The following is a 22,104-nucleotide window of genomic DNA, read 5'->3' as shown; positions in this document are numbered from 1 at the left end:
GTCAGTGCACAGAAAACTCTGCTGCCCCCTGGCTGTCTCCACAGTGGTTTCTGAACTTGGCTCCCTGCTGGGAGGAACCCACAAGTCTTCTCAGCCACCTGCATAGGCTCTGCAGTCCCTCAACGAGCAGCATGGAGAGGATCTTGGTCTCTGTTCCTAGTCCTGGGGTTCCCTGAGGTCATTAGGAATGTTTTCCACCCCAGACCTGGAATCTCTGCCCCTCAACAGCTGGGAGCAGTCTGAAAGCTGAGGACAGAGGTAGGTTGCCCAGATCTGGTTTGCCTGGGTTCACACCCACTCGGCTTGCTGCTTGAGGCTTCCCCTCCCTCCCCAAGCAGTTAGAAGGGCTGGCAGGATGGAACGGTCTGTGAGTGGCCAGCGGCTTGTTGTGGGGTCTGTAGGTGGGAAGGGGTCTCCTTTCTCCTGTGCCCAGGTAGACAGGGAGGCCCAAGGAGCAATCAGGATGCCTAGGTCTCAGTCTTGAAACAAAGGGGTCCTAGAGGCCCATGCATGGCTTACCCCAGTTAGACTCTTAACAGAACTGGCTGGAACTGGTCATGCATTTGCTCCACCTATCCTCTTCTGTAGTGCAGAAATTGCCATGAGACCCAGAGATATCCAGCCACTTGGGGAGCTACAGAAAGCTGAGGTTATTTGTAACTTGGGTTATTGCTGCTGGTGGTTCTGAGAACATATTATTGCCTCTATGGAGATCATTAACAGACAACATGATTTCTCTGCATAAAACCCACAGCCCAGTCCTTCCCAGATTCCACGCTGGCCATCCCAAAGGGAGGCACACAGCTTTTTTGTGGAAGAGAAGAGTGTACACAACCCATTTTTGCTTGCAGTGACTTCTCTGTGTGCTAGTGACTAAATGCCTTCAGAGAGATTTATTGACCCACAGAGATAGGAACGAAGATTAAGCCTCATCCGGCCACAATGCCCAGGCTCTGACATTTGAAAATGGAGCCCTAGGGTTTGAAGGCTACAGACAAGACTCCGACAACTCTACAGGTTACTTTTGTTAAAAATGTCTTCTAAAAAAACATATAATTAGACCGGGTGGTGGTGGTACACACCTTTAATCCTGGCACAAGTTTGAGGCCAGCCTGGTCTACAGAGCAAGTTCAAGCACAGCCAGAACTACACAGAGAAACCTAGTCTTAAACCCCCTCCACTACAAAGTTTGTAACGAGGCAGGAGTAGTGGTGCCCGCCTGTAATCCCAGCCCTTGGGAGGCTGAGACAGGCGGAAGCAGTTTCATGTCATGCAAGGTCAGTCTAGGCAATTTAGTGAGTCCGGCAAAGGCACAGAAGGGGCGTGAGTTGTGCTTAGTGGCAGAGCTTTTGCCTGGAGTGTGTGTGTGGGAGGGCCCTGGGTTCAATCCGCAGCACTACAAACAAAAACAAAAAATTAAAACATTGATATAGCCCAGATCATGGGGAAACAGGAATTCTGACACATTTCAGCAACGTTTAGCAATTTCAAAAATTTAAATGCATATTTCTTTGACTTGATAATTTCATTTGCAAAAAGCCTCTTTAAAAAACAACTAGAGACAGGTGGTTGTGGTGCATGCCTTTCATCCTAGCCCACAGGAGGCAGAGGCAGGTGGATCTCTGTGAGTTCGAGGCCAGCCTGGTCTCATTTACAGAGTGAGTTCTAAGACAAGTTCCAAATCTACACAGAGAAACAAACACACAAAAACACAAAACAATAAACAATAACCAGAGAGTGAGGCTAGGCATGGTGGCACACACCTGTAATCACAGAAAGAGGACTGCTACACAGTCAAGACCAGCCTGGAGCCATTTAGTGAATTCCAGGACATCTTGGGCTATAGATTAAGACCATCTTAAAAGAAAATAAACAAACTAAATAATCATGGATATTAAAAAAGATTAGCTAGACAAAACATTCATTATAACTGCTAATAACACATTTTAAAATTCAAACCTAAATGCTTATAATTGGGGATTAAAGATGTTATAGTTCAACAATAAACACTCTCAGGACTGCTGTGCTGTGATTGTTTAAAAAGTCATTTGTTAGCCTTTATTAACTATGGTGGCATATAGATTCAAGTATACGCACTTTTACAGTATGTTTATATTCATGTTTAAAAAGTCATTTGTTAGCCTTTATTAACTATGGTGGCATATAGATTCAAGTATACGCACTTTTACAGTATGTTTATATTCATGTTTATATATGTAGCCATGGATTGCCACCCTGAGTGTCTTGGTTGACAGAACAGAGATCTAAACTTCTATAAAAACGATCGACAGACGGTAGAGAGATATTGTGGATAGCAGTACATTACCAACACATCAAAATGCTAACATTTATTTCTAGGTTGAGATCATTCGTATTTATGCCTTTTCTTCCTCCCCCTCCCCCAATAATTGTTCTTTATGCAAAATGGAGGATCCAGCCACCTCAGAAAGGTGGGAAATGACTCTGGGAATGCTCTTTAGCCATGACATCCCTGTTGGCCAATGACATCGTCCGAAAAAACAGGTGAAGGGTATCACTCCAAATTGGGGTTGCAATAAAATTACCCTTTGAACTGAAACACTTCTGGGTGTGCAAGAAGCTGTGAATTTTGCTGTTGGTTTGACCAGCATAGGCCTCTTTGGCATCTGAGACTCTTGGTCCCCTACCTTGAGTGAATGTTACCTTCTGTCCCTCTAGGAATGCCCTGGGGCTGGTGCTTCCATAGCTTCTGTCGCTACCATGTGGCTGTGACTGAGTATGAGAGTCCTGAAAAACCATCTTTCTCACCTTGGATCAGCATAGCCCTAATTTTGTCATTTCTTCTGGAAAGAAGTGTTACTTGTTTTGAGACAGGGTCTCACGCATCCCAGGCAGACCCTGATCTTCAGGTGTGACCACATCTGGTCCACCCAGAGCTGGGGTTCCATCCCATGGCCTTTTGCACGCAGGAGAGTCACTCAGCGGACTGAGCCTCATCTGCACCCCCTGGAAGGTGGAACTGCTTAGGGAATCATGGAATCTGAGAACGCTTTATTCCTGCCCACATCCCATCACTTCACAGCCTAGTTGTAGACAAACCCTCCCACCTGATCTGGACCTCCCCAGGACTCGCCTGCTATCTATCCACTAAGGGCTAGGTCTGTGTCTCCAGCTCTTTGTTAAGGTAGCCACTGCCCCCCGTCTGCGGCGCTGGGCCACCATGTCACCATCTATTTATGTCAGTCAGGCATGCCCTGCTCAGATCAGGTTTCTTTCCCCCAGCCTTGGCTGCTCTGGGTGGCCACTGTCCCTCTCAGCCCCCTGGGTCATTTATCTTCTGCCTATCAGGCAAGGTGAGCCAGCCACTTTCCTGGTTCTAGAAAATGAGGTTGTTATTCCCTGAGATACCACAGGCCAGTCTAATTGGGGTAGTCCCTGAGATGACATTAAATGAAACAATTCCTTCAGTAGACCAGTAACTGAATGCCAGACTACTTAGGAAAAATTATGGATTTCTGCCTTTTTCTTGTTTAAAACAAGGTCTTGCTACATAGCCCAGGGTGGTCTTGAACTTGTTGATTCTTCTGAAATTTCAGGCAAGCCTCACCGTGCTGGTAAGTAAGGCCTTCTTCATAGAAGCAATCACTGTGGTCTTTCTCCCCTAAAATGCCGTGGGGTGAGTCGCGCTAAAGACAGAGAGCCAGGCAAGAGCACAGCACGGGAGGTTTGTGTAGACAGAGGTGTGCAGGGATGAGGGATAAAAGGCAGGACAAGCGCTCCCCTCATGACGACATTCCACTCATAATTACATTCTTCCTGGATACCAAGGGACATGGAGCCCATGCGTTGATTGATTCTCCAACACCCACCTCTCACGAGAGTCCAGCCCCGCCAGTCCTTGGACTCCATCCCAGCCAGAGCCATGCAGACTGTTCAATCAATCCTGGGTCAATCTGTAATTGAAACCACACACACTGACCCTCCCCAGTATTGAATTTATTGAGCTGATGTATATGTCACCGTCTCCTCCTAGCCTGGTATAGGGTGAAATCAAGCAGCATTAGAACCAGCGTCGTTGTATTCCACGACCCAAGTCTCGGTATCTCTCGTTCATGAGAGAGCTCTTGGGAAATCGCTGACTCAAAGGTTTTCCTAGGCAGCGAGCGTTCTGTGGTGGTGGTCACAGGGTGGCGGTGGTCGGGGGTGGCGGTGGTCATGGGGTGGTGGTGGTCACAGGGTGGCGGTGGTCACAGGGTGGTGGCGGTGGTCAGGGGGTAGTGGTGGTCACAGGGTGGTGGCGGTGGTCAGGGGGTGGTGGTGGTCACAGGGTGGTGGCGGTGGTCAGGGGGTGGTGGTGGTCACAGGGTGGTGGCGGTGGTCACAGGGTGGTAGTGGTCACGGGGTGGTGGTGGTCATAGGGTGGCTGTGGTCACAGGGAGGGTGACTCCTATTCCAGCAAAGTGTCAGTGGAGCTGGTGGCCGATGCACAACCATCATTCTGTCTGCTGGCCATCTATCTAGTCCACTGTGGGCCTCAGGAACATCTTCCGTCTGGTAGATGTCACCGGTCACCTCCTGATGTCACCCCATCGCCATCCGTCAGGTAGGTTGTCATAAGACATCTTCGATGCCTGTCATGTGAATCACGAGAAGAGGCACAGCTGTGCAGAGTATTGCATGTGCACTGGGCAGGTATTCGGCAACTTGGGGACCAGGGGAGCAGTGGGAAGGAGTGTCCCTTGTAGACTCAACTTCACCATCCACGCACTGGAGATAAGAGCCCTCCAAGCACCGAGCAGCCCTCCATTTAGGGCAGGAAGGCGACAGTCAGGAATGACGCCATACTTACAAGGCTGTGTTTCCTTTAATTCCTCATGGATTTTCTAACCCACCACACCATCTGGCTCTTCAAACGCTGTCCACGTGAAGGGTTTGGGTTTCCCTATGGTGGGGTGTGATCGAAGATGCTCACAATGGCAAAGCTGTCACCGAAGTTAGCATTCACTGTCTGAAAAGAGTTGAAGGGAGACTGAGACTGGCAGCCAGCCCGCGGCTCTCCCCATCTCACCCCGTCATTGTGGCCCACGGAGGCTGCCTTGAGCTAGGGGGAAATGTTTATCCGGTTTATGCTGGCTTCTACGAGATGTGGATGTAAACCCCCCTCCCCTCCACACAGCACCCCCAATGGTCTCCAGACATGGTGGCAAGTGCTTCCAGAAGGAAGACGGCTGGACACACCATGGCTGAAAAACATGGCCTACACGAGGATTAAAATGCCCGATACCAGCACCACACAGGGATGTACAAACTGCACGCCACCCCTGGACTAGACCCTCTGCTCTGACTGCTTTGTGGTCTTAGCATCTTCATGGTTCTGTTTCCTGTCATATGACTAAAACCCCACATCCCACTGCCTGTGCTCAGGACCTGCTCCTTGAGAGAGTGTGGAGCAGACACGCAGGAAATGTGTCAGAGGCGTCAGGAGGTGTTGGTCGCACGGGAGCAGCTGCCTCCCGCATCCTGGCAGAGCCTCCTCTCACCACGATGGTGCTGTCTCTGCACAGGGCTGGTGTGAGAGAACACCCTTCCTAAGTGTCAACTTGAGTCTTAAAGCCCCATGGCACAGTCGTGGCCAGGGCCTTTTCATGAAAAGCCTGAATCAGGAAATGAAACGGCATAGGGAAGGCCTTCCCAGTGGGCACTGGGCGTGGTTGGCTCCAGAGCCACCTGGAGGTCACCACAGCAGATCTTCTCCTGGCTGCTGAAGGCCTGACCGAAAGCTACAGGCCCACTCGCTTCTCTGTACTTCCTGTCTCCTTTAGAGTCCAAGCACCTAGCCCTACCTGACACCCACTTCTTTCTTCCCTCTAGTCATGGCCCCAGCTCCTCCCATCTGGGATGGTTGGCAGGTAGGCATATCCACACCCCACCCACCACCTCTACCACGCCCCCCCTACAGCTAAGGATTGACTTTTTTGGATATTAGAAGATATATCTTCTAATATCCGGGTTATAGATATTAGTTTGGAAACCTTCCTTGAGAGAACCTTTGAGGAGACTGTTGGCTATGGCCACTGGGCCTGTGTTTTGGAATACATTGGCAGGGCTGGGTGTACTCCAAGAAGATCTTTGACAGGGCCTACCTCCATAATGACAGCTGTCACAAGTCACATACTATGCTGATAAACAGCTGTCGGAGAATGCTCTTGTAAAGATTTGTCACTCATATTGGCTTAATAAAATGCTGCTTGGCCAGTAGCCAGTCAGGAAGTATCGGTGGGACAACCAGACTAAGAATTCTGGGAAGAGGAAAGGCACAGAGGCAGTTACTACCCAGACATAGAGGAAGCAGGACGAGAATGCCTCACTGAGAAAAGGTACCAAGCCACATGGCTAAAGACAGGCAAAAATGATGGGCTAATTTAAGTTGTAAGAGCTAGTTAATAATAAGCCTGAGCTAATAGGCCAACCGTTAGCTTACAGTTAATATAAGCTTCTGTGTGTTTCTTTGGAACCGAATGGCTGTGGGACCAGACAGGACAGAAACTTTCATCTACACAGATAGAAGCCTAAAGGCACTGGCACAAACAGGAGCGATGGTAATGTTGTGGAAAGAGTGCCGGGGAGAGGTGCTCACATAAGGGGACAGTGAGGCGAGCTCAAACCCCACGGTTCTGAGCATGTGTCTCAGGTCTCTGTGGCATGTGGTGCTCAGGGCAATGGGGAAGGACCAGAAATTAACCTTCCTGTGATAATTTGGATGCAACTGGTTCCCATAGGCCTTAGTGGCACTATTAGGAGACCTTGCTGGAGTAGGTGTGACTTTGTGGGAGGAAGTGTGTCACCAGGAGGTGGGGTTTGAGGTTTCTGAAGCTCCTCAGTTCACTTCTTGTTGCCTGTGGATCCAGATGTTGACCTCCCAGCTACCTCTCCAGCACCAGGTCTGCCTGTGTGCTTCCTGTGCTTCCTGCAATAACAATAATCTAAACCTCCGAAACTGTAAGCCAGTTCTAGTGAAATGTTTTTCTTTATCAAGAGCTGCTGTGGTCATGGTGTCTCTTTACAGCAATAGAACCCTAACTAAGGCACTTTTAAATTTTGTTTGGGAGACAGAATCTTGCCACGTAGCTCAGGCTGGCCTAGAGCTCACAATCCTGATGCCTCAACCTCCCGAGAGCCCAGACGAAATTAACCTTTTTCTTTTTCTCTTAGTCATCAAAAGAACATGGATATCTAATGTGAAACAGAAGCCCACTAAGCATAAAGAGAAACTGCAGGAGAAGACTCAGGGCTTTGAGGACGGGCAGCCTCCTCGAGCAAGACACAAAGCAGGAGGCTCCAAGGAGGAGTCCTGAACATCTAACCACTTTGGAAAAGGAAATTAAAAGGAAGCAGGTGACAAGCTGAGAAGTGGCACCATTTCCACGCAGGCAGAAGTGCTGTGTGTCCGGGAGGCATGGAAAATTCCTGCAGATCAAGACAAAGGCCTCAGAAGGCCACCAGCAAGCCAACACACACAGCACTTCAAAGACTGAGAATAAAATGCACATTAAAAATGCTCAGAAGCTGGGCAGTGGTGGCCCACGCCTTTAATCCCAGCACTCGGGAGGCAGAGGCAGGTGGATCTCTGTGAGTTCCAGGCCAGCCTGGTCTACAAGAGATAGTTCCAGGACTGGCTCCAAAGCTACAGAGAAACCCTGTCTCGGAAAAAAAAATGCTCAGAAATACCCAATTTGAGGGAAAAATAAACAAACAAGACACATTCCCCTCATATTGCCAGGAGCTAGCATTCTGAAAACATCAAGCATTAAGGAAGGTATAAAGAGAAGGGCACACTTCTACATGACTATAGGAAGCCTGCACTGGTCAGTCGCTTTAAAAGATCTGGCAAGGCTATGAAAATAAAACATGCATGTACCCGGTGATCCTGATTCTGGGTAGAAATGTTCCCTCCTGTGCCCACAAAGCGTGTATAAAAATAAAAGTGTTGACCACCCTGTCTTTCATGAAACCAGAACCCTAACATGTCTATCAAATAGGTAACAGCTAAGGGAACTCTGGACCACTGCACGGAATACTCTGCAGCACTCAAAAGCAATGACGTGTTCCACATGTAATGCCATGTAACAGTGTATATGGAAAAAGCAGGACTGGGAGCAGAGGATCTTCTGCACCCCTCAGGGATCAGGAGCCTGAGCGTCTGAAGCCCAGTGGTTCTGTCGGGAGCAGGGAGACTATAAGGTACATGGCACTTCCCACGGAGGCAGTCCTGCCCCGTCAGAAGGCAGGTGTCTGGTATCCTGCACAGCATTCATCAAGTCAGCTCACGGCTGGGGCTCTAGTGATATCAGTCAACAAAGGTTTGGAATTGCTGTCTTCCTCCAGCTGGTGTTCTGGGGGAGGGGGTGAACGGGGTCTTTCACGCTAGTCCTGTGTCTAATCGATCACCAGATCCTGCAGTGCAGGAAAGAGCAGGCAACATGATCCAACCAGCAAGGCGGGTGATGCCCTTGCCTTCCTGACGTTGAGAACTCTTAGAAAAACTAATGGGGAAGCAAAGTGTCCCAAAATTATGATGAAGAAGAGTGGCCGATGGGATAGATGAATTAATTAAGTCAAAGAACATCGAAGCACTCTGGGGACATTTCCTCAGAACGGAACAATCTTTCCCTAAGCTGCCTCCAGCTAACTCCCAACCGTGGTAGTCCTAGGAGGACACAGCTAAGCCTCTTTCCCGCACCCACGCACACGCTTGTACTCAGCCAGTCTCGGCGTGGTCCCCTTTCCTTGGCAAGACCATACCTCAGCTTACTATAACTCCTTCCCAATTTCCAAGACGCAAAGCAGATTGATTCCATTTTCTTGGTGACACATTTTCTGATCACTCCTAGCTCATTTCCAGTTCCTACAAGGAACTGGCTCAGCCGCGGAAGTCCATACCACTTCCACACTGGTCTCACAGAGCATGCGCCAAGCTCCCCCTGAAGAATTAGGCTTGCACCTTCACCTGCAGCTCTGTGAGGGCGAGGGTGGGTCTCCCTGTCCCCCTGTGTGTGAACAGCTGGTCCACTAGAAGCAATGTTGTTTGAAAAGATAACAGGATGAAGAAATAACAAGTACAGTGCCTTGCTTATTTAAGATGTCACGGCGTGATACATATTTCCCAAACGACAAGTATTTTAACGTAGGAATTCCTTTCCTGGTTGCCCCTTAGGTAACCATCCATTCAAGAAAGCTAACGGAGACTTATTCATGTCTGATATAAGCAGGCCCGTTCGCACACACATCACAGCTGAAACAAGCCTGCAGAGCCTCCTTCACCGCCCCATCTTAATGCTGGTTTTTGAGGTACATGGTGTTGAGTCCCAGGCCGTTCCAGACCCACTAGAATACATCTCAGAACCAAGCAACGCTTTGGTGTGGGGCAAAAGGGCTCTCGGGGACAGCAGTGGTAAGAATGAAGGACGCTGGGCAAATAGAAAAGTTATTGATTGTGGGTTGAGGATGTCTTTATAGTTTAGGGAATTCCTAGTAAGCAAACTATTTTAAAGAAATAACAAGATGTTTTAAAGGGCTCAGTTACCTGCTCTTAGGGTCAGGCAGCACATCTCAAACCCCACGAGTCCCACACTCCGGGGAGTCAGGTTCCCGTGGGATGCCTGGTGCTCCTGACAGCCTTGCACGCTCCAGGAAGCGCTGGGACTGAGGGAGGGGATAGGCTTCCAAGAGCGCTGCGCTCTCTGGGGCTCCGGTGTTCGCGGAGCAAAGTCTCTGCGGTGACTCTGCCAGTGGAGACATGCGTCGCGCAGACGCTCCGGGTCACCAGAGCCAAATGGAGTTTGGAATTTTGCCTGCCCGGCAGCCCGGGATGGGATGGCCTCTCCCCTATCCCCTACTCACCAGCTTCTCTGAGCCACGTCCTTTTTTCCCCTTTGCTCCTGGCTCCGGAAGACCTCTGCGAAGGGACCGGGTTCTGAGGCTCAGCAAGAGAGGAGACTGGGTACGGTGGTGGCAGGTACACTCGCCAGAGTCCCCACCCTGCCCTGGGGGATGGTGGTGGAGGGGTGCGGAACAGCCGACCTAGTCCCCACTAAGCCCCCAGGATCCCTCGGGGACATCGCACGCATGGTGGGTGGCCGGGGGGGGGGGGGAAGACATGCCGCGTGCAAAACTTTGGGTCCTCCAGCGGCGACTGCGGGAAAGGCCATCGTTACTTCTGTCCGGGGCCGTTGCAGTTATGGGGTTGCTGGCTGGACAGGGCGGTGGTGCGCAGCTTCCAGGCTCGAGGCGACCCTGCCCGGCTGAACCCGCGCAGCTCCGGGCCTCTCTGCACCGCTCTGCTCCGCCAGCCCGACTGCGCGCTCTCCCCGGCCCCGCGCACTTCGCGCCTCTCTGGCGCTCCCAGCGGCCACGCGCAGCACAGCAGGGCCGGGTAGGGCCGAGCGCGCCCCGCCTCCTGCCTCCTCCGCCGCCCTCCTCCCCCTCGCAGAGCACTCAATGTCGGAACGTTCCGAAGATGACGTCGGAGCGTTCTCGAATCCCGTGTCTCTCGGCTGCTGCTGCCGAAGGAACAGGGAAAAAGCAACAAGAAGGAACAGCAATGGCGACACTGCACCGCAAAGTGCCCAGTCCGGAGGCGTTTCTGGGCAAACCCTGGTCCTCCTGGATCGACGCCGCCAAATTACACTGCTCCGACAGTAAGAACCCCACCGCCTGCTCCTCCTTTTATTATCCTGTAACCTTTCCATTCACCTAGAGCCACTGGGAAAAAGTGTGTGTGTGAGAGAGAGAGTGGCCCCCGGCGTCCTCCATGCTTCTCCCTCTCTCTCTAAATAAATACACACAGACACAGACCATCAGAGCACAGAGAGGCCCGGCTGCCAGCAAGGCTGTCTGTCTGTCTGTGTCCGGCTCCCTGGGGCAGGCAGCCCGCGGGGTGGGCTTTCGCAGCCCCACGGTGGTATCTGTTTAAAAGGCGACTCTGTTGCTGCTTGCATAGTTTTTTTGGTACCTATCTGGGCCAGGTAGATGGAAACCCGGACTCGGGAGAAAATGTTGCATTGTCAATTTTTGCAAGATTTTCAGATACAGTATCTATATCGATCTGTTTGCCAATAAACACTCTCCCTTCCCCCTTGACTTTGGCTTTCCCCCCCTTTTTTCCTCATTTTCTTTTTTCCTTTTCTTTTTCATCTGCAGATGTAGATTTAGAAGAGGCTGGAAAAGAGGGTGGCAAAAGCAGGGAGGTTATGAGGCTTAATAAAGAAGGTAAGTGGAGCTCTTGGTATTTTAGTGTTAGCTTGTGTGGCAGTCTTCACAGGCTTCGGAATATAATGTGAATTGTTCTGCTGGGTACAGAGTGACTAAGGCTTGTCAAAAATTGAGCACGCCCGGGTGACTACTGCTTCACTGCTAACTTCCTTCCAAGTATAAATACAACTAGGGTGGGGGGGGATGCAGACTGGGGGGGATGGAAGGCAGAAGTTTGCTGTACTCCGCTGGAGTCCACATCCGAACCCCCTGATGGTGTCTGCCATTCTCCTTGGGGGCACCAATGGCCAATGGTGATGGTGGGGTTTGAAATCCCCGAGTAAGGCGTGGAATACCCTTCACACGCATTCCAGGCTCCCTTGTGTGTAAATTCACAAGTTTTAATGAACCCCACATGGCGGATCATTCCAACAGCTACTTTTCCACTCTCGCTGAAAACCATTGCGCATGGCCAGCCCTGACTGTAAGTGACGTTTTGTGTCTGGGCATGGGTTGTAGGTGCATCAGGATGTGCACATAGATCCCTAGCCTGCACTTTTCCCCAGTCTGTGCTTTCCAACATACAAACATGACACCTGAAAAGGGACACAGTGAATAGACAGATGAGCTTGGATTTGGGCCTGTGGGTGAAGCCCATAATGCCAGACCTGGGGCGACATATACCTGTAAGTTACTTTTGCTGTTTGCAAGTCCACTATTTGGCACGCTGGCCTCTGGCTTCAAATGAAGTACTTGGGAGGCCACTTTCTGCTTAGAGAAAGGATGGGTTCATCTGAATTGTGATGCACTTACCGGAGTTTCAATGGTGCACCAGCTGAAGTTGGTGCTGGGAAGGAGGTGCAGGAGATCGCTGGAAGGTGTCAAAAAAGTTCAGACATAATTTGGCCGCAGGAGCATTTGCTCATCCATGATGAATGGAGAAGATGGCATTTGACTCTCTAGATCGGTCCACTGGTGATGGGGGGTGCTGCCTGAAAAGGTGGATGGAACTTGCTTGGAGAGGTGGACCTCATTTGGCTGACTGACACCCAAGATTGTTGGCTTTCAGTGTCTGCATCCATTCTTGACTGCCGGTGAGGAAAATCTGTTCTTCTGGAAAGAATAATACAGAGGTTAAAATGCATATTCAAGGGCAGTTCTCTAGCTCCATATGTCTGCTAATTAAGTACTTGGGGGAACAAAACATTATTCTAAAGATATTTGCCTCTCAGTATCTTAGCGTGGTTTTGGCGTGTGTGTTTAGGATGCTCGAGGGACTGGTGTCAAGTGGGCTCCTCACAAGTGGCAGCTCATTTGTGCTAAATGTCCATGTGTATTGGCAATGGAAGGGGATCCCTAGTGGCTTTCATTCTCCTCAGGTCTTGAACCACTTCGAGAGCCGAGCTCTCAGACCACCAGCCTTTTTGCCACGATGAAGGTGCAAATGCCTGTATGTTAAAGTTGACAAAAGGCTGTGGCGTGCGTGGGATTGACCCCTGGCAGCCCTGGGTGACAAATTGGGACCACAACCCACAAAGCTCAGATTCTCCGGCCACCGCTATCTCTTTCAAAATACTCTTGTTCTCAGATTCTCTTTGCGGCACGAGAAATGGATTCTTTTAAGGGGAAATGAAAAGGTCTCCTTCCCTCAGAAGTCGCAGATGTTACGTCTTACTTTTATGTCCTCTATCCCGCAAAGGTACAAAGATTTTGCTTCTCATTGAATGTGTCTTCATGGGGGATACCCTCCGTTCAGTCGCCATGAAGTTGGCTTCCATGGCCACACATGGACTTCCTCTCTTTGTTGTGGGCCTGGTGGAGTGGCCTTGGGTGAGAAGTTCTGAGGTCACATAGTATAGCAGCACAACTTTCCTTACAGATTAAAACATATGTGCAACAAATCCATGTTCCGTGGTTGGGCTGGGACTCTGTGCTACAGTGTTTGGTCATACTATGCCTCCTAATGCATGTTCTGTGGTAAGAACTTCCAGGGTAGGCTGGGACTCTGTTAGAGTGTTTGGTCACACTGGGCCTCCTAATCCATGTTCCGTGGTAAGAACTTCCAGGTTGGGCTGAGACTCTGTGTTAGAGTGTTTGGTCACATGGGGCTTGTTGGAGTCACAGGTGTGAGGTCTGAGGGTGGGTAGATATTTGTGGAGGGTCGTTCATCACGGGATAAGTATGGCCTTGTGGGACTCTGGGCATCTGTGTTTATGAATATGCCTGACTGGTGCGGTGGGCTGGAAGCAGGTCTTGAGAGGAAATAAGGTAGTAAAAGAATAAAAGTTGAGGGTTGACATTGAGAAACGGCAGGATTTCTGTTGTGGAGCGGAATATACGACATAGAATTTACCATTTCAGGCTCTTCTGAGTGCGTAGCCCAGGGGTATTTGCGACATTGCTGCTCCTCATTCACCAGCCCTTTCGCTGTCTCACGCGGAAACTCTGCGCCGGCAAGTGTGTACCGACTTCCCACATCCCCCTTCCCCTCAGCATCCACTTCTTCCATTCTCCTCCTGTCTCTGTGAAGGCTCCTCGTCTCGGTTCCTCGCGTAAGCCGGACCACACGGTATTTGTCATTTTGTGCTGCCTTCTCCCTCTCTTGTGTTTTCAGGATTTATCCATGTTATATGATGTATAGGTACATTCCTTTCCAAGGTAACGTCATGGTCCATACCATATACACCGCTCATCCATTGGCTGTGTGGGGCATTTCCACCTTTGGACCGTTGCAAAGACTGCTTTTTTGAGCGTTGGCATGATGCGATCATTTCTTAGACTGAAGTCAGAGAGGGAAGTTGGACTGGAAATAGGAAATAGGAGTCATTTTGCCTGCTGAGCTGTCTCCCCATGGCTTTGGAAGGTACCGTAGGCACTAGCGGACTTTTGGATAACCTGGCAGTTTCAGTATTGTTCCTGGCACATCCCTGGTCCCACTAACCTTCCTTTGCTGTGGCTCATCACCTGTGTTGAGTAGGAACTCTGAGCTGGATGCTCTGAAGTCTCCATAAGGAGTCTTCTCAGCTTTCTTATTCCCACTCAAATTACAGTTACAAAGAACTCAGCAAAGGCATTTGAATTGTAAACTGTTGCTAATTCCTTTTTGGCCTGGGCTTAGGAGGGTTGCCTTAGAATAGTTTTGCTGCAGGGTGAGCCAGGGTGAGCCAGGGTGAGTTGGGAGCCAGCTCCCCACTTAGGCCCTGGGGAGAGGTGCACTCCTCTGGGCTGATTCTCCAGCTGTGGAGCAAGGGGTTTGGGACTAACTGTCCACCACCATCCCCCTGAGACTTCTGTACTCCGGCTTTACTAGGCAGTTCCCTACCTTTAAGCGGCAATCATGCTGAACAGTCTAGCCTGCCTCTAAAGAAACTTAAAAAAAGAAAAAAACAACAACAAACAAAACCCCCTCATGTTTAAAAAATCAAACCAAACCAAAACAACAAAACAACCTTAAGTGACTTCAGAAATACTGAGAATAACTGGGTACAGTTTTTAAAAGTTTATCTCAGTGCTGACAAACAATCACTGTATTGTCTGTTTACTAGGTGAATGGTTTGGTGTCACAGACCTCACAGCAGAGGGGCTGAGTCTAGACCATAGTAGAAAAGAGGGGCTGAGTCTATACCCCACAGAAGAGAGGGGCTGAGTCCAGACGCCACAGAAGAGAGGGGCTGAGTCTAGACCATAGTAGAAAAGAGGGGCTGAGTCCAGACCCCACAGAAGAGAGAGGCTGAGTCTATATGCCACAGAAGAGAGGGCTGAGTCCAGACCCCACAGAAGAGAGGGGCTGAGTCTATATCCCACAAAAGAGAGGGGCTGAGTCTATACCCCACAGAAGAGAGGGCTGAGTCCAGACCCCATAGAAGAGAGGGGCTGAGTCTAGACCATTGTAGAAAAGAGGGGCTGGGTCTGTACCCCACAGAAGAGAGGGGCTGAGTCCAGACCCCACAGAAGAGAGGGGCTGAGACTATACCCCACAGAAGAGAGGGGCTGAGTCTATACCCCACAGAAGAGAGGGCTGAGTCCAGACCCCACAGAAGAGAGGGCTGAGTCCAGACCCTACAGAAGAGAGGGGCTGAGTCCAGACCCCACAGAAGAGAGGGGCTGAGTCAGACCCCACAGAAGAGAGGGGCTGAGTCCAGACCATGGCAGAAGTAGAGACCTGAGTTAAACACACACCACAAATGTCTTCTTCCCATGAAGAACTCTCTAGCCTCAGCTTGAGTCTGTCAAGCCATGGGCTTTCCTCAGAGGAGGCTCCCAGGAACCTTGCTGGCCCAATCGTCCTGAGAATTGAGTTGCTAATAGACAATTCCAGGGAAGGCTGTTTTCCTATGCTAACTCTGTAAGCCCCACTCTTCTCTCCTCTGGTGTTGTTGGTGATATGCCTGAAGACTTCTCACTCACTTTGGGAAGCTGCTCTCCTTACTAAGGGCCTCAACCAACTTTTTAAGAAGAAATACCAACTCCTAGACAAAGAATGGGATCCATGTGTCTCAGAAGTGCCCTAAATTGTAAAACAGATGTTATCAGGGAATGTGAATGAGATAATAGGAGAGACCTCCGCATACAGTAGGTGCCAAATGCATGCCTGCTTTCATCCCTTCCATCATTAGGACTGTTGCCATCATTCATTACTGAAACTAGTTCGGTAAAATGGTATTATTTTAATTACCATGAATTTTTAAGTAATCTGTGGTAAAAAAGAAAAGGCATACTGTAGGAAGAACTTCAGTTTTAGAGCTAAGCGTGCTACGATTTTATTATGATTAATGACTTAAAAACAATTTATGTGGACATAGTGTTTGTCACAGACTGCAGCTAAGAAGTGGGTTTTGTCAAAAGCAGAAAAATACTTAGGCATTCATGGCTTCAGAACACGAGGAGCTGGTTTTGTTTGTTTTTTTTTTTCCTTTGTGGTGCTTTCTGAGATCTACAGAAATACATTTGAAATGATAAGTTGTTCCATTTATTATGGAGAAAAGCCAGTCCTCCAAGAACCTTCCTGGGCCCTTTGGAAGTCTGTACTTGCCTAAGAGTCTGTTCTGAGGTCCCCAGCGTTTCATCTGGTGAAGGTAAATGAGAAATGCTTCCAGTCACAAAGTGAGCTGGAGCAGCAACACTGAGAGAGGCAGGCCACATGTTCCCGAGACCCTGGAGGAGCGAGGGATGTGGACGTGGGCTCTGCTTGGGCCCAGAGGTGAGGCTTGGAAGGGAGTCACGTGGAGGGGAAAAGGGCAGCTGGCCTGGGAAGCCAGGGAAGCCGGAGACAAGCCATGGAGATTTATGGGGAACTATCTTCAGCTTCTTTATCATTACACAGACAACTCCGTTATCTATGCTAATAGGAGATGGGAAGGCCGGAGTCTGCAGATTACACAGATAAACCTCATTTTCACTATTAATTTCATTCTTACACCTACACTTTGCTGGGAGCAGCAAGATTTGTTTATGTTGGCCTGTCGTTGGCATCTCTGTTGGCCTGGGCCTGGAAGGACAGGGGAGAGGGTGAGGCAGGGCAGCTGAAGGTAGTAGAGTAGAGAAGAAGAGGAGAAGTGAGGTGCTAGGGGGAAAAAGGTTTACGGTGGTACCCACCCGAGAAGCAGAAGGCCGCTAAGCTGAGAAAGAGCTGCCAGTCTGTCCACCTAGGGAAACACAGAGCTCTGGAAACGAGCGTCTCTTCGTGGTTATGAGAATTTCCATGTGTCCATATCCTATGTGGAGAATGTGGCGTGGCTTTCCTTTCTTCCAGAGCAGGGAGTTGGCTTGGAAACTGTATACAAAATATTGCCTTCAACACTTGAGTTAGATTGGGCCTTCATCTTCTATAAGAATAGTGGATTTTTTGTTTATTTATTTATTTATTTATTTATTTTTGGTTTTTCGAGACAGGGTTTCTCTGCAGCTTTAGAGCCTGTCCTGGAGCTAGCTCTTGTAGACCAGGCTGGTCTCGAACTCACAGAGATCCACCTGCCTCTGCCTCCCGAGTGCTGGGATTAAAGGCGTGCGCCACCACCGCCTGGCTTTTTGTTTATTCTTTAGCTCTGAAGATGTAGACCTTAAATTTATCTAAAAGCTGCCTAGATATAATCTCCGGGTTACAGAATTCTAGAGCATATACTTTACTAGAAAGTCTCTCACGCACCCATTTGTTCTGTATCTTTCCCAAAATATCCTGGTCATACATACATACATACATATATATATATATATGTATATGTATATGTATATATATATTAAAATAAATACATGTATGTACTCCCATAGCTCCTCTCCCGTATGAGTGACGGCTCCCAACGATGGCCTAGCATCTTGTCGTTTCTGTCTTGGAGGACTGTCTATTGGCATCAGGGTGTAAGGGCAGTAGAGGGCCTGGCCGTCCATCTGTGATACCTGCGCAGGAAGGTGCTGCGTGTTTTCGGCTCCCTTCGTCTGTGGAATCCGCCTCCATTTTCCCACCCCCATGCACCAGCCCTGAGTGACTCGGACACAGGAGCGGTGGACACCATGACTCTTCCCTGGGAGTCCTCCGTCCTGGCAGTAACTACAGGCATCAAAACGGCCACAGCTACTGTGAGGGGCCTCTGGCAGAGGAAGCAGGGACTTGTGCAGTTGGACAGCCTGTGGGGAGGTCCGTTTTAGGGCAGACCCTCCGAGAAGAAGCTGTACTTTAGCTAAGACCCGGAGGATAAATGGAGGTTCTCATTGTGCAGACCTGGACAAGATGGAGCTGCAGGAAACAGTTTATGTGAAGGACTAAAGTAGGAGAGAATATGGAATGTTCTACAAATGGAAGGGTTTTATTGCCGGACAGAGCAGAGGTGTCTGTCAGTTTTCCTACCTGCTGACATTTTGCGCCAGGTACTCCTTGTGACAGGGACCATCGTGTGTGTTATAGAATGTATAAAAACGCCCTGTGCTCGTCGGATTCCTGTAGTGGCACTCCACCCCTCCAGCCCTCTGCGTGTGCCAGGGAGGCCACAGTGACCTGGCAGAGAGTCGCTAGAATAAAGCAAAGCTGGAGAGGTAAGAATACAGGAAAATAGAGAAAATTCAGGGGTATTTTGTTACTACTCCATGTCTTGGGCCTACAGCCCATAAATGAGTCAGCCTTATCAACTGCCCAACAGGTCAAATGGACTGGGGCTCCCAGCACTGTTGTGGCCAAGCTAAGAGACTCCAAGAGACAGGCTCGGTCTCTCCAGGAACTCCTCCCAAGACTCCCAGCCTGTGGCTCCCTCTGCAGTCAGTGAACAGTGGGGTGCAGGCCCTTGTTCGGATTGGTCTAGTCCTCCCTCATGATAGGGACGTTTGGTATTCAATGGTCCCTGATGTCAGAAGCACCCCGGCAAAGCATTCAGATTTCTTTTTATGTTGAAAGTCAGACTGGAAATACAACTGGCTTTCTCCGCGGCTTGATTACCCATGGGATATGCCTGATATGGGGATGAGCACGAGGAGACCAGAGCAGCTGGCTTCAAGATCTCCATGCAGAGGATTGGGAGGTGTGGAGGGCAGGCCCAGGCCTGGCTCTTGACTGCTTCTGATGTGTATGTCACGTGCTCGACAGCATCATCCAGGGCTGTAGGGCTGTGTTGATCTGTTCAGTTACCCGCTATCAGGGGGGTCTGTTGTCTTCTGCTGCAGAACCAATGTTGGCAAGTTAAATAGGATCGTTTCTCCATGCTCCTCTGTGGACCACGTGCCTGTGCTCTGGGCTCACGATCATTTGTGACGTTTGGCTTCATTCCTGACGTCCTTCTGAGTGGTCATCCAGTAGTAGCGGCCAACACGGTGAGACTGGGCCCTGATCAACTCCTTTGTTTGTATCTGAGGACCCTACACCGCAAGCAACCTAGTGTTTACATCTGGGAAAGGCGATCTTTCAGTGACCGCAGCCATCAGATGTGGGTGTCATAGAAACAGAGCATTAGCTGACGGCTTGGATCTTTGCTCAATATTGTAAAAAGCGAATGGCCAGGGTGGACCTCGGTCTGTGTCTCTTCCAAAACTCAGTCTAGGGTCCCGCAACAATGGGCTACCTGCTGTGTCCCGTGGCAGGGCTCAGACTGGCTGCCTCTTCCCAATGGACCTGACTTTGAACCCTAAGACAGTGGAACTGATAAGGAGAACTTGGAAAGGCCCTTCCTGCAAGTGGGCTTAGGCCTAGGCTTAGATCCTAAGCAGTGGAGGGCTTAGTCTGGTTTGCCCAGTTCCTGCAAGGCAAGCTGGGATTCCTGTGTGGATAGAACATGTGTTTTCATGTGGTTGCTTTATCCTTGTGGTCTCCCCACCCCCGCAATTCTACCTGCTGATTTTAAGGGCTCGTTTGCTTAATGAAAAGAAGGGAACGAAGTTCTTGGCAGGGCAGAACAAACTGGTGTGAGGTCACTGTAATCTGAAGGTCCATGAGTCAAAGATGGGCTCTGAACACACAAACCGTGATACTGACATTGTGCTGACTTCTGCAAAGCTGGCTTTGAGTTTGTGGATGTTGATGGTACAAGGACACCCTCAACAGGGAGCAGTGTGGCCTGGCCCAGTACCCGAGCAGGTCATGGAGTCTGGGGCTAGGCAAACAGGTGATGGTGTTGTGGGGGTAGACAGGGAGTAGATGGTAGATGGTTGGGACACCTCCTCTTACCAAGGTGAGGTCCAGCAAACTTCTGAGAAAATATATTGACCAAGATTGGAGGCCCTGCTCCATGGTAGAGCATCTGCCTAGCATGCCCAAGGCCCAGGTTTCAGCTCGTGCCCCGAATGTGCTGGCCTCACAAGGACAAAACCTGCCCGAGCCCGCTTCTGTGAGGTCCCTAGAGGAATCTGGTTTGTGTAGACAGGACAGATTGATGCCTCATGGGGGTTGGAGTCGGAAATGTAAAGTTTGGACTTAGTGGATCCAGAGTTTTGGGTCTAGAGGCTAAAAAGGTTGAAAGTGGTTGGGGGTGAGGAGGGTTCTATGACAGTGTAAATGTGTTTAAAGCCACCAAACTGTGCACTTAAAAATAGCTACAGTGGTTAATGCTACGCTGTGTATATTTCACTACACACAGAGAGTTCATTGGCATGGCAGCCTTGGGAGTTTCATGCAGCATTATTTAAATTTTGACTCAACCATTTCCCAGCTGTGTGTTAATTTCAGATTTAATTTCCTCATTTTCAGAACGGAATAATAGTTCCTCTCAGAGTCGCTGTAAAAATAAATGAGATACTATCTGGCATCCTATAGGTATCGGTAACGTAAGCTGTGCTTACGGTCCTATCTAACCGAATACTCAGGTCCTCTTCTTCATCTTATCAAGGCTGCTAGTTCCAGGGCACAGATTGTATCAAGATTGTTTCAGGAGTGGGCCAGGACACCGACTGAGTGCCTGACACTGGGCCAGCTATGCATGTTTCACCAGGTCCTCATGATCACCTGTGAGAGAAATCCTCTTCTTAGCTGGATTTGAGAAACCCAGGAGCCAAAGCTCAGAGAAATTGGCTCACTTACCTAAATGGTTTAACCGAGAAATAGGGGAGCTGGGATTCGAACCCTGGGGCTGGCTGATCCCAGAGTCTGTACTCCCTAATCCTCTCTCTCCTTCTTGGAACAGAGTGAGACTGGCCAGGGGCAGAAGGCATGCTGGAGACACACTTAAGAGTGCCTACGTGGGCTTCTGCAGGCCTAGAGTGAGGACCTTAGGTGTTGCTCCTGGACACCTGGCTTGTTTCACACAGCCCAACCCTGTCAGGGGGTTGTATCTTTTCAGCAGAGCAGTGCAGAGAGACTAGCTGTCTGTCCCCCTTGCCCTTGTAAGATCCACGGCATCCTCCACGATGGGCTTTCTCATCCCAAGGCCCCAGCTTTGGGCCTGTGTGGTCAGAGCACTGGCCCCAGGGAAGCAGAGGAGCTGATGCAAACCGTTCCTTTTTAGAAGAAGGTGTTAGCAAAGACGGTTGCCAAGCAACTCTAGGGGCATCTATCTACAGTGATGATGTCTCTCTTTTTCCCCCCTTTGAACATCTTCTGGGCTGCTGTTCAGTTTGCTCTTGGCGTTGGAATTGCTAGTATTTTCGTGAAGGGTGTGCTCCTCTGGATGACTGAGTGCAGATAGCTTTTCAATACCTGCCACATTCAAGGTGTCCTTTTGATGGTGATATGCCTGCTAAGTGGGTGTGAAAGTCCTTTGCCTCCTGCAGCCACAGCATGCCCTGGCTGTAGCTGGCTCCAGGGCAGTGATGAAGGAGAGTCTTTGGACTGGAGCGGCAGAGAAAGACCAGGATGAGGTAGCCATGTTCAGCCCCTGTCACTCTGGATTCTTTCTTCTCTTCACTAGCCAGGCCACTTGAGCACTGTGTATGTGATGCTCTTACTGGCCTCAGAGATGCTGTTGTACCCCCACCTTTATTTCAGAGACCAGAGATGTGACGTTTTCTTCAGCCCCATTGCCGTTCCTGCAGTCCCTCCTCTGTGTGGGACTTTAGTGCTCTGGCCTGCTGACGGGTGACCTTATTCCTTGTTTTATTCTTGTGATAAAGGTCATAGTATCATGTCCCAGACTAGGAGGAAGTGAGCGAGCCATTGGAAAATGCCCCTGGTTACCTTGGGGTAGGGAAAGCCCTATATGGCCTTCCTATGACTAACAGCCCCGTTGGCCATGTTCCCACCCTTCATCCCATCCCTGGGAGCGTCGTCCCATATCCCCTTGCTTTCTTCCTTACCATCCTGTGCACAAGCAGGATGAGCCCCCAAACAGATGAATGCCGTCACTTCCTGTGCCTGACACAAAAGACTAAGTTATGGTGAAGACAGACCCAGAATATAAAAATCAGGTCTGAGCAGAGTAAGGGTCTCCCTGGTCTCCAAATGGAGCTGATGGTAACTTCTGTGAA

At 49.8% G+C, this 22,104-nt stretch overlaps 1 protein-coding gene and 1 long non-coding RNA gene across 17 annotated transcripts in view; one reads left to right on the top strand and one right to left on the bottom strand.

Annotated features, from left to right (window-relative positions):
* Positions 1–4,309: 4,309 nt before the first annotated feature.
* On the bottom strand, positions 4,310–10,368 carry LOC119818447. Its single transcript, XR_005286120.1, has 3 exons — positions 9,880–10,368; positions 4,829–4,987; positions 4,310–4,610 (listed from the first exon to the last, which is right to left on the bottom strand). It is a non-coding gene; the product is annotated as an uncharacterized LOC119818447 (long non-coding RNA).
* Atxn7l1 (ataxin 7 like 1) overlaps positions 9,773–22,104 on the top strand; it is a 233,633-nt gene continuing 221,301 nt past the window's right edge. For 15 of the 16 annotated variants that reach the window (XR_005286119.1, XR_005286118.1, XM_038335782.1 and 12 more), the window contains exons 1-2: positions 9,773–10,676; positions 11,179–11,247. Coding sequence is in view for 14 of the 16 variants with exons in the window: in XM_038335782.1 (XP_038191710.1) it covers positions 10,136–10,676; positions 11,179–11,247 (610 nt within the window). In the remaining 2 variants the exon portion in view is untranslated. The remainder of the gene's footprint in view (positions 10,677–11,178; positions 11,248–22,104) is intronic. The other variant, XM_038335784.1, reaches the window with a different exon arrangement.

This window comes from Arvicola amphibius, chromosome 7 (genome assembly GCF_903992535.2).
Source record: "Arvicola amphibius chromosome 7, mArvAmp1.2, whole genome shotgun sequence".
Classification (NCBI taxonomy): Eukaryota; Metazoa; Chordata; class Mammalia; order Rodentia; family Cricetidae; genus Arvicola; species Arvicola amphibius.
Note: the sequence above shows the minus strand (reverse complement) of the source record. Positions and strands in the feature narration are given on the sequence as shown.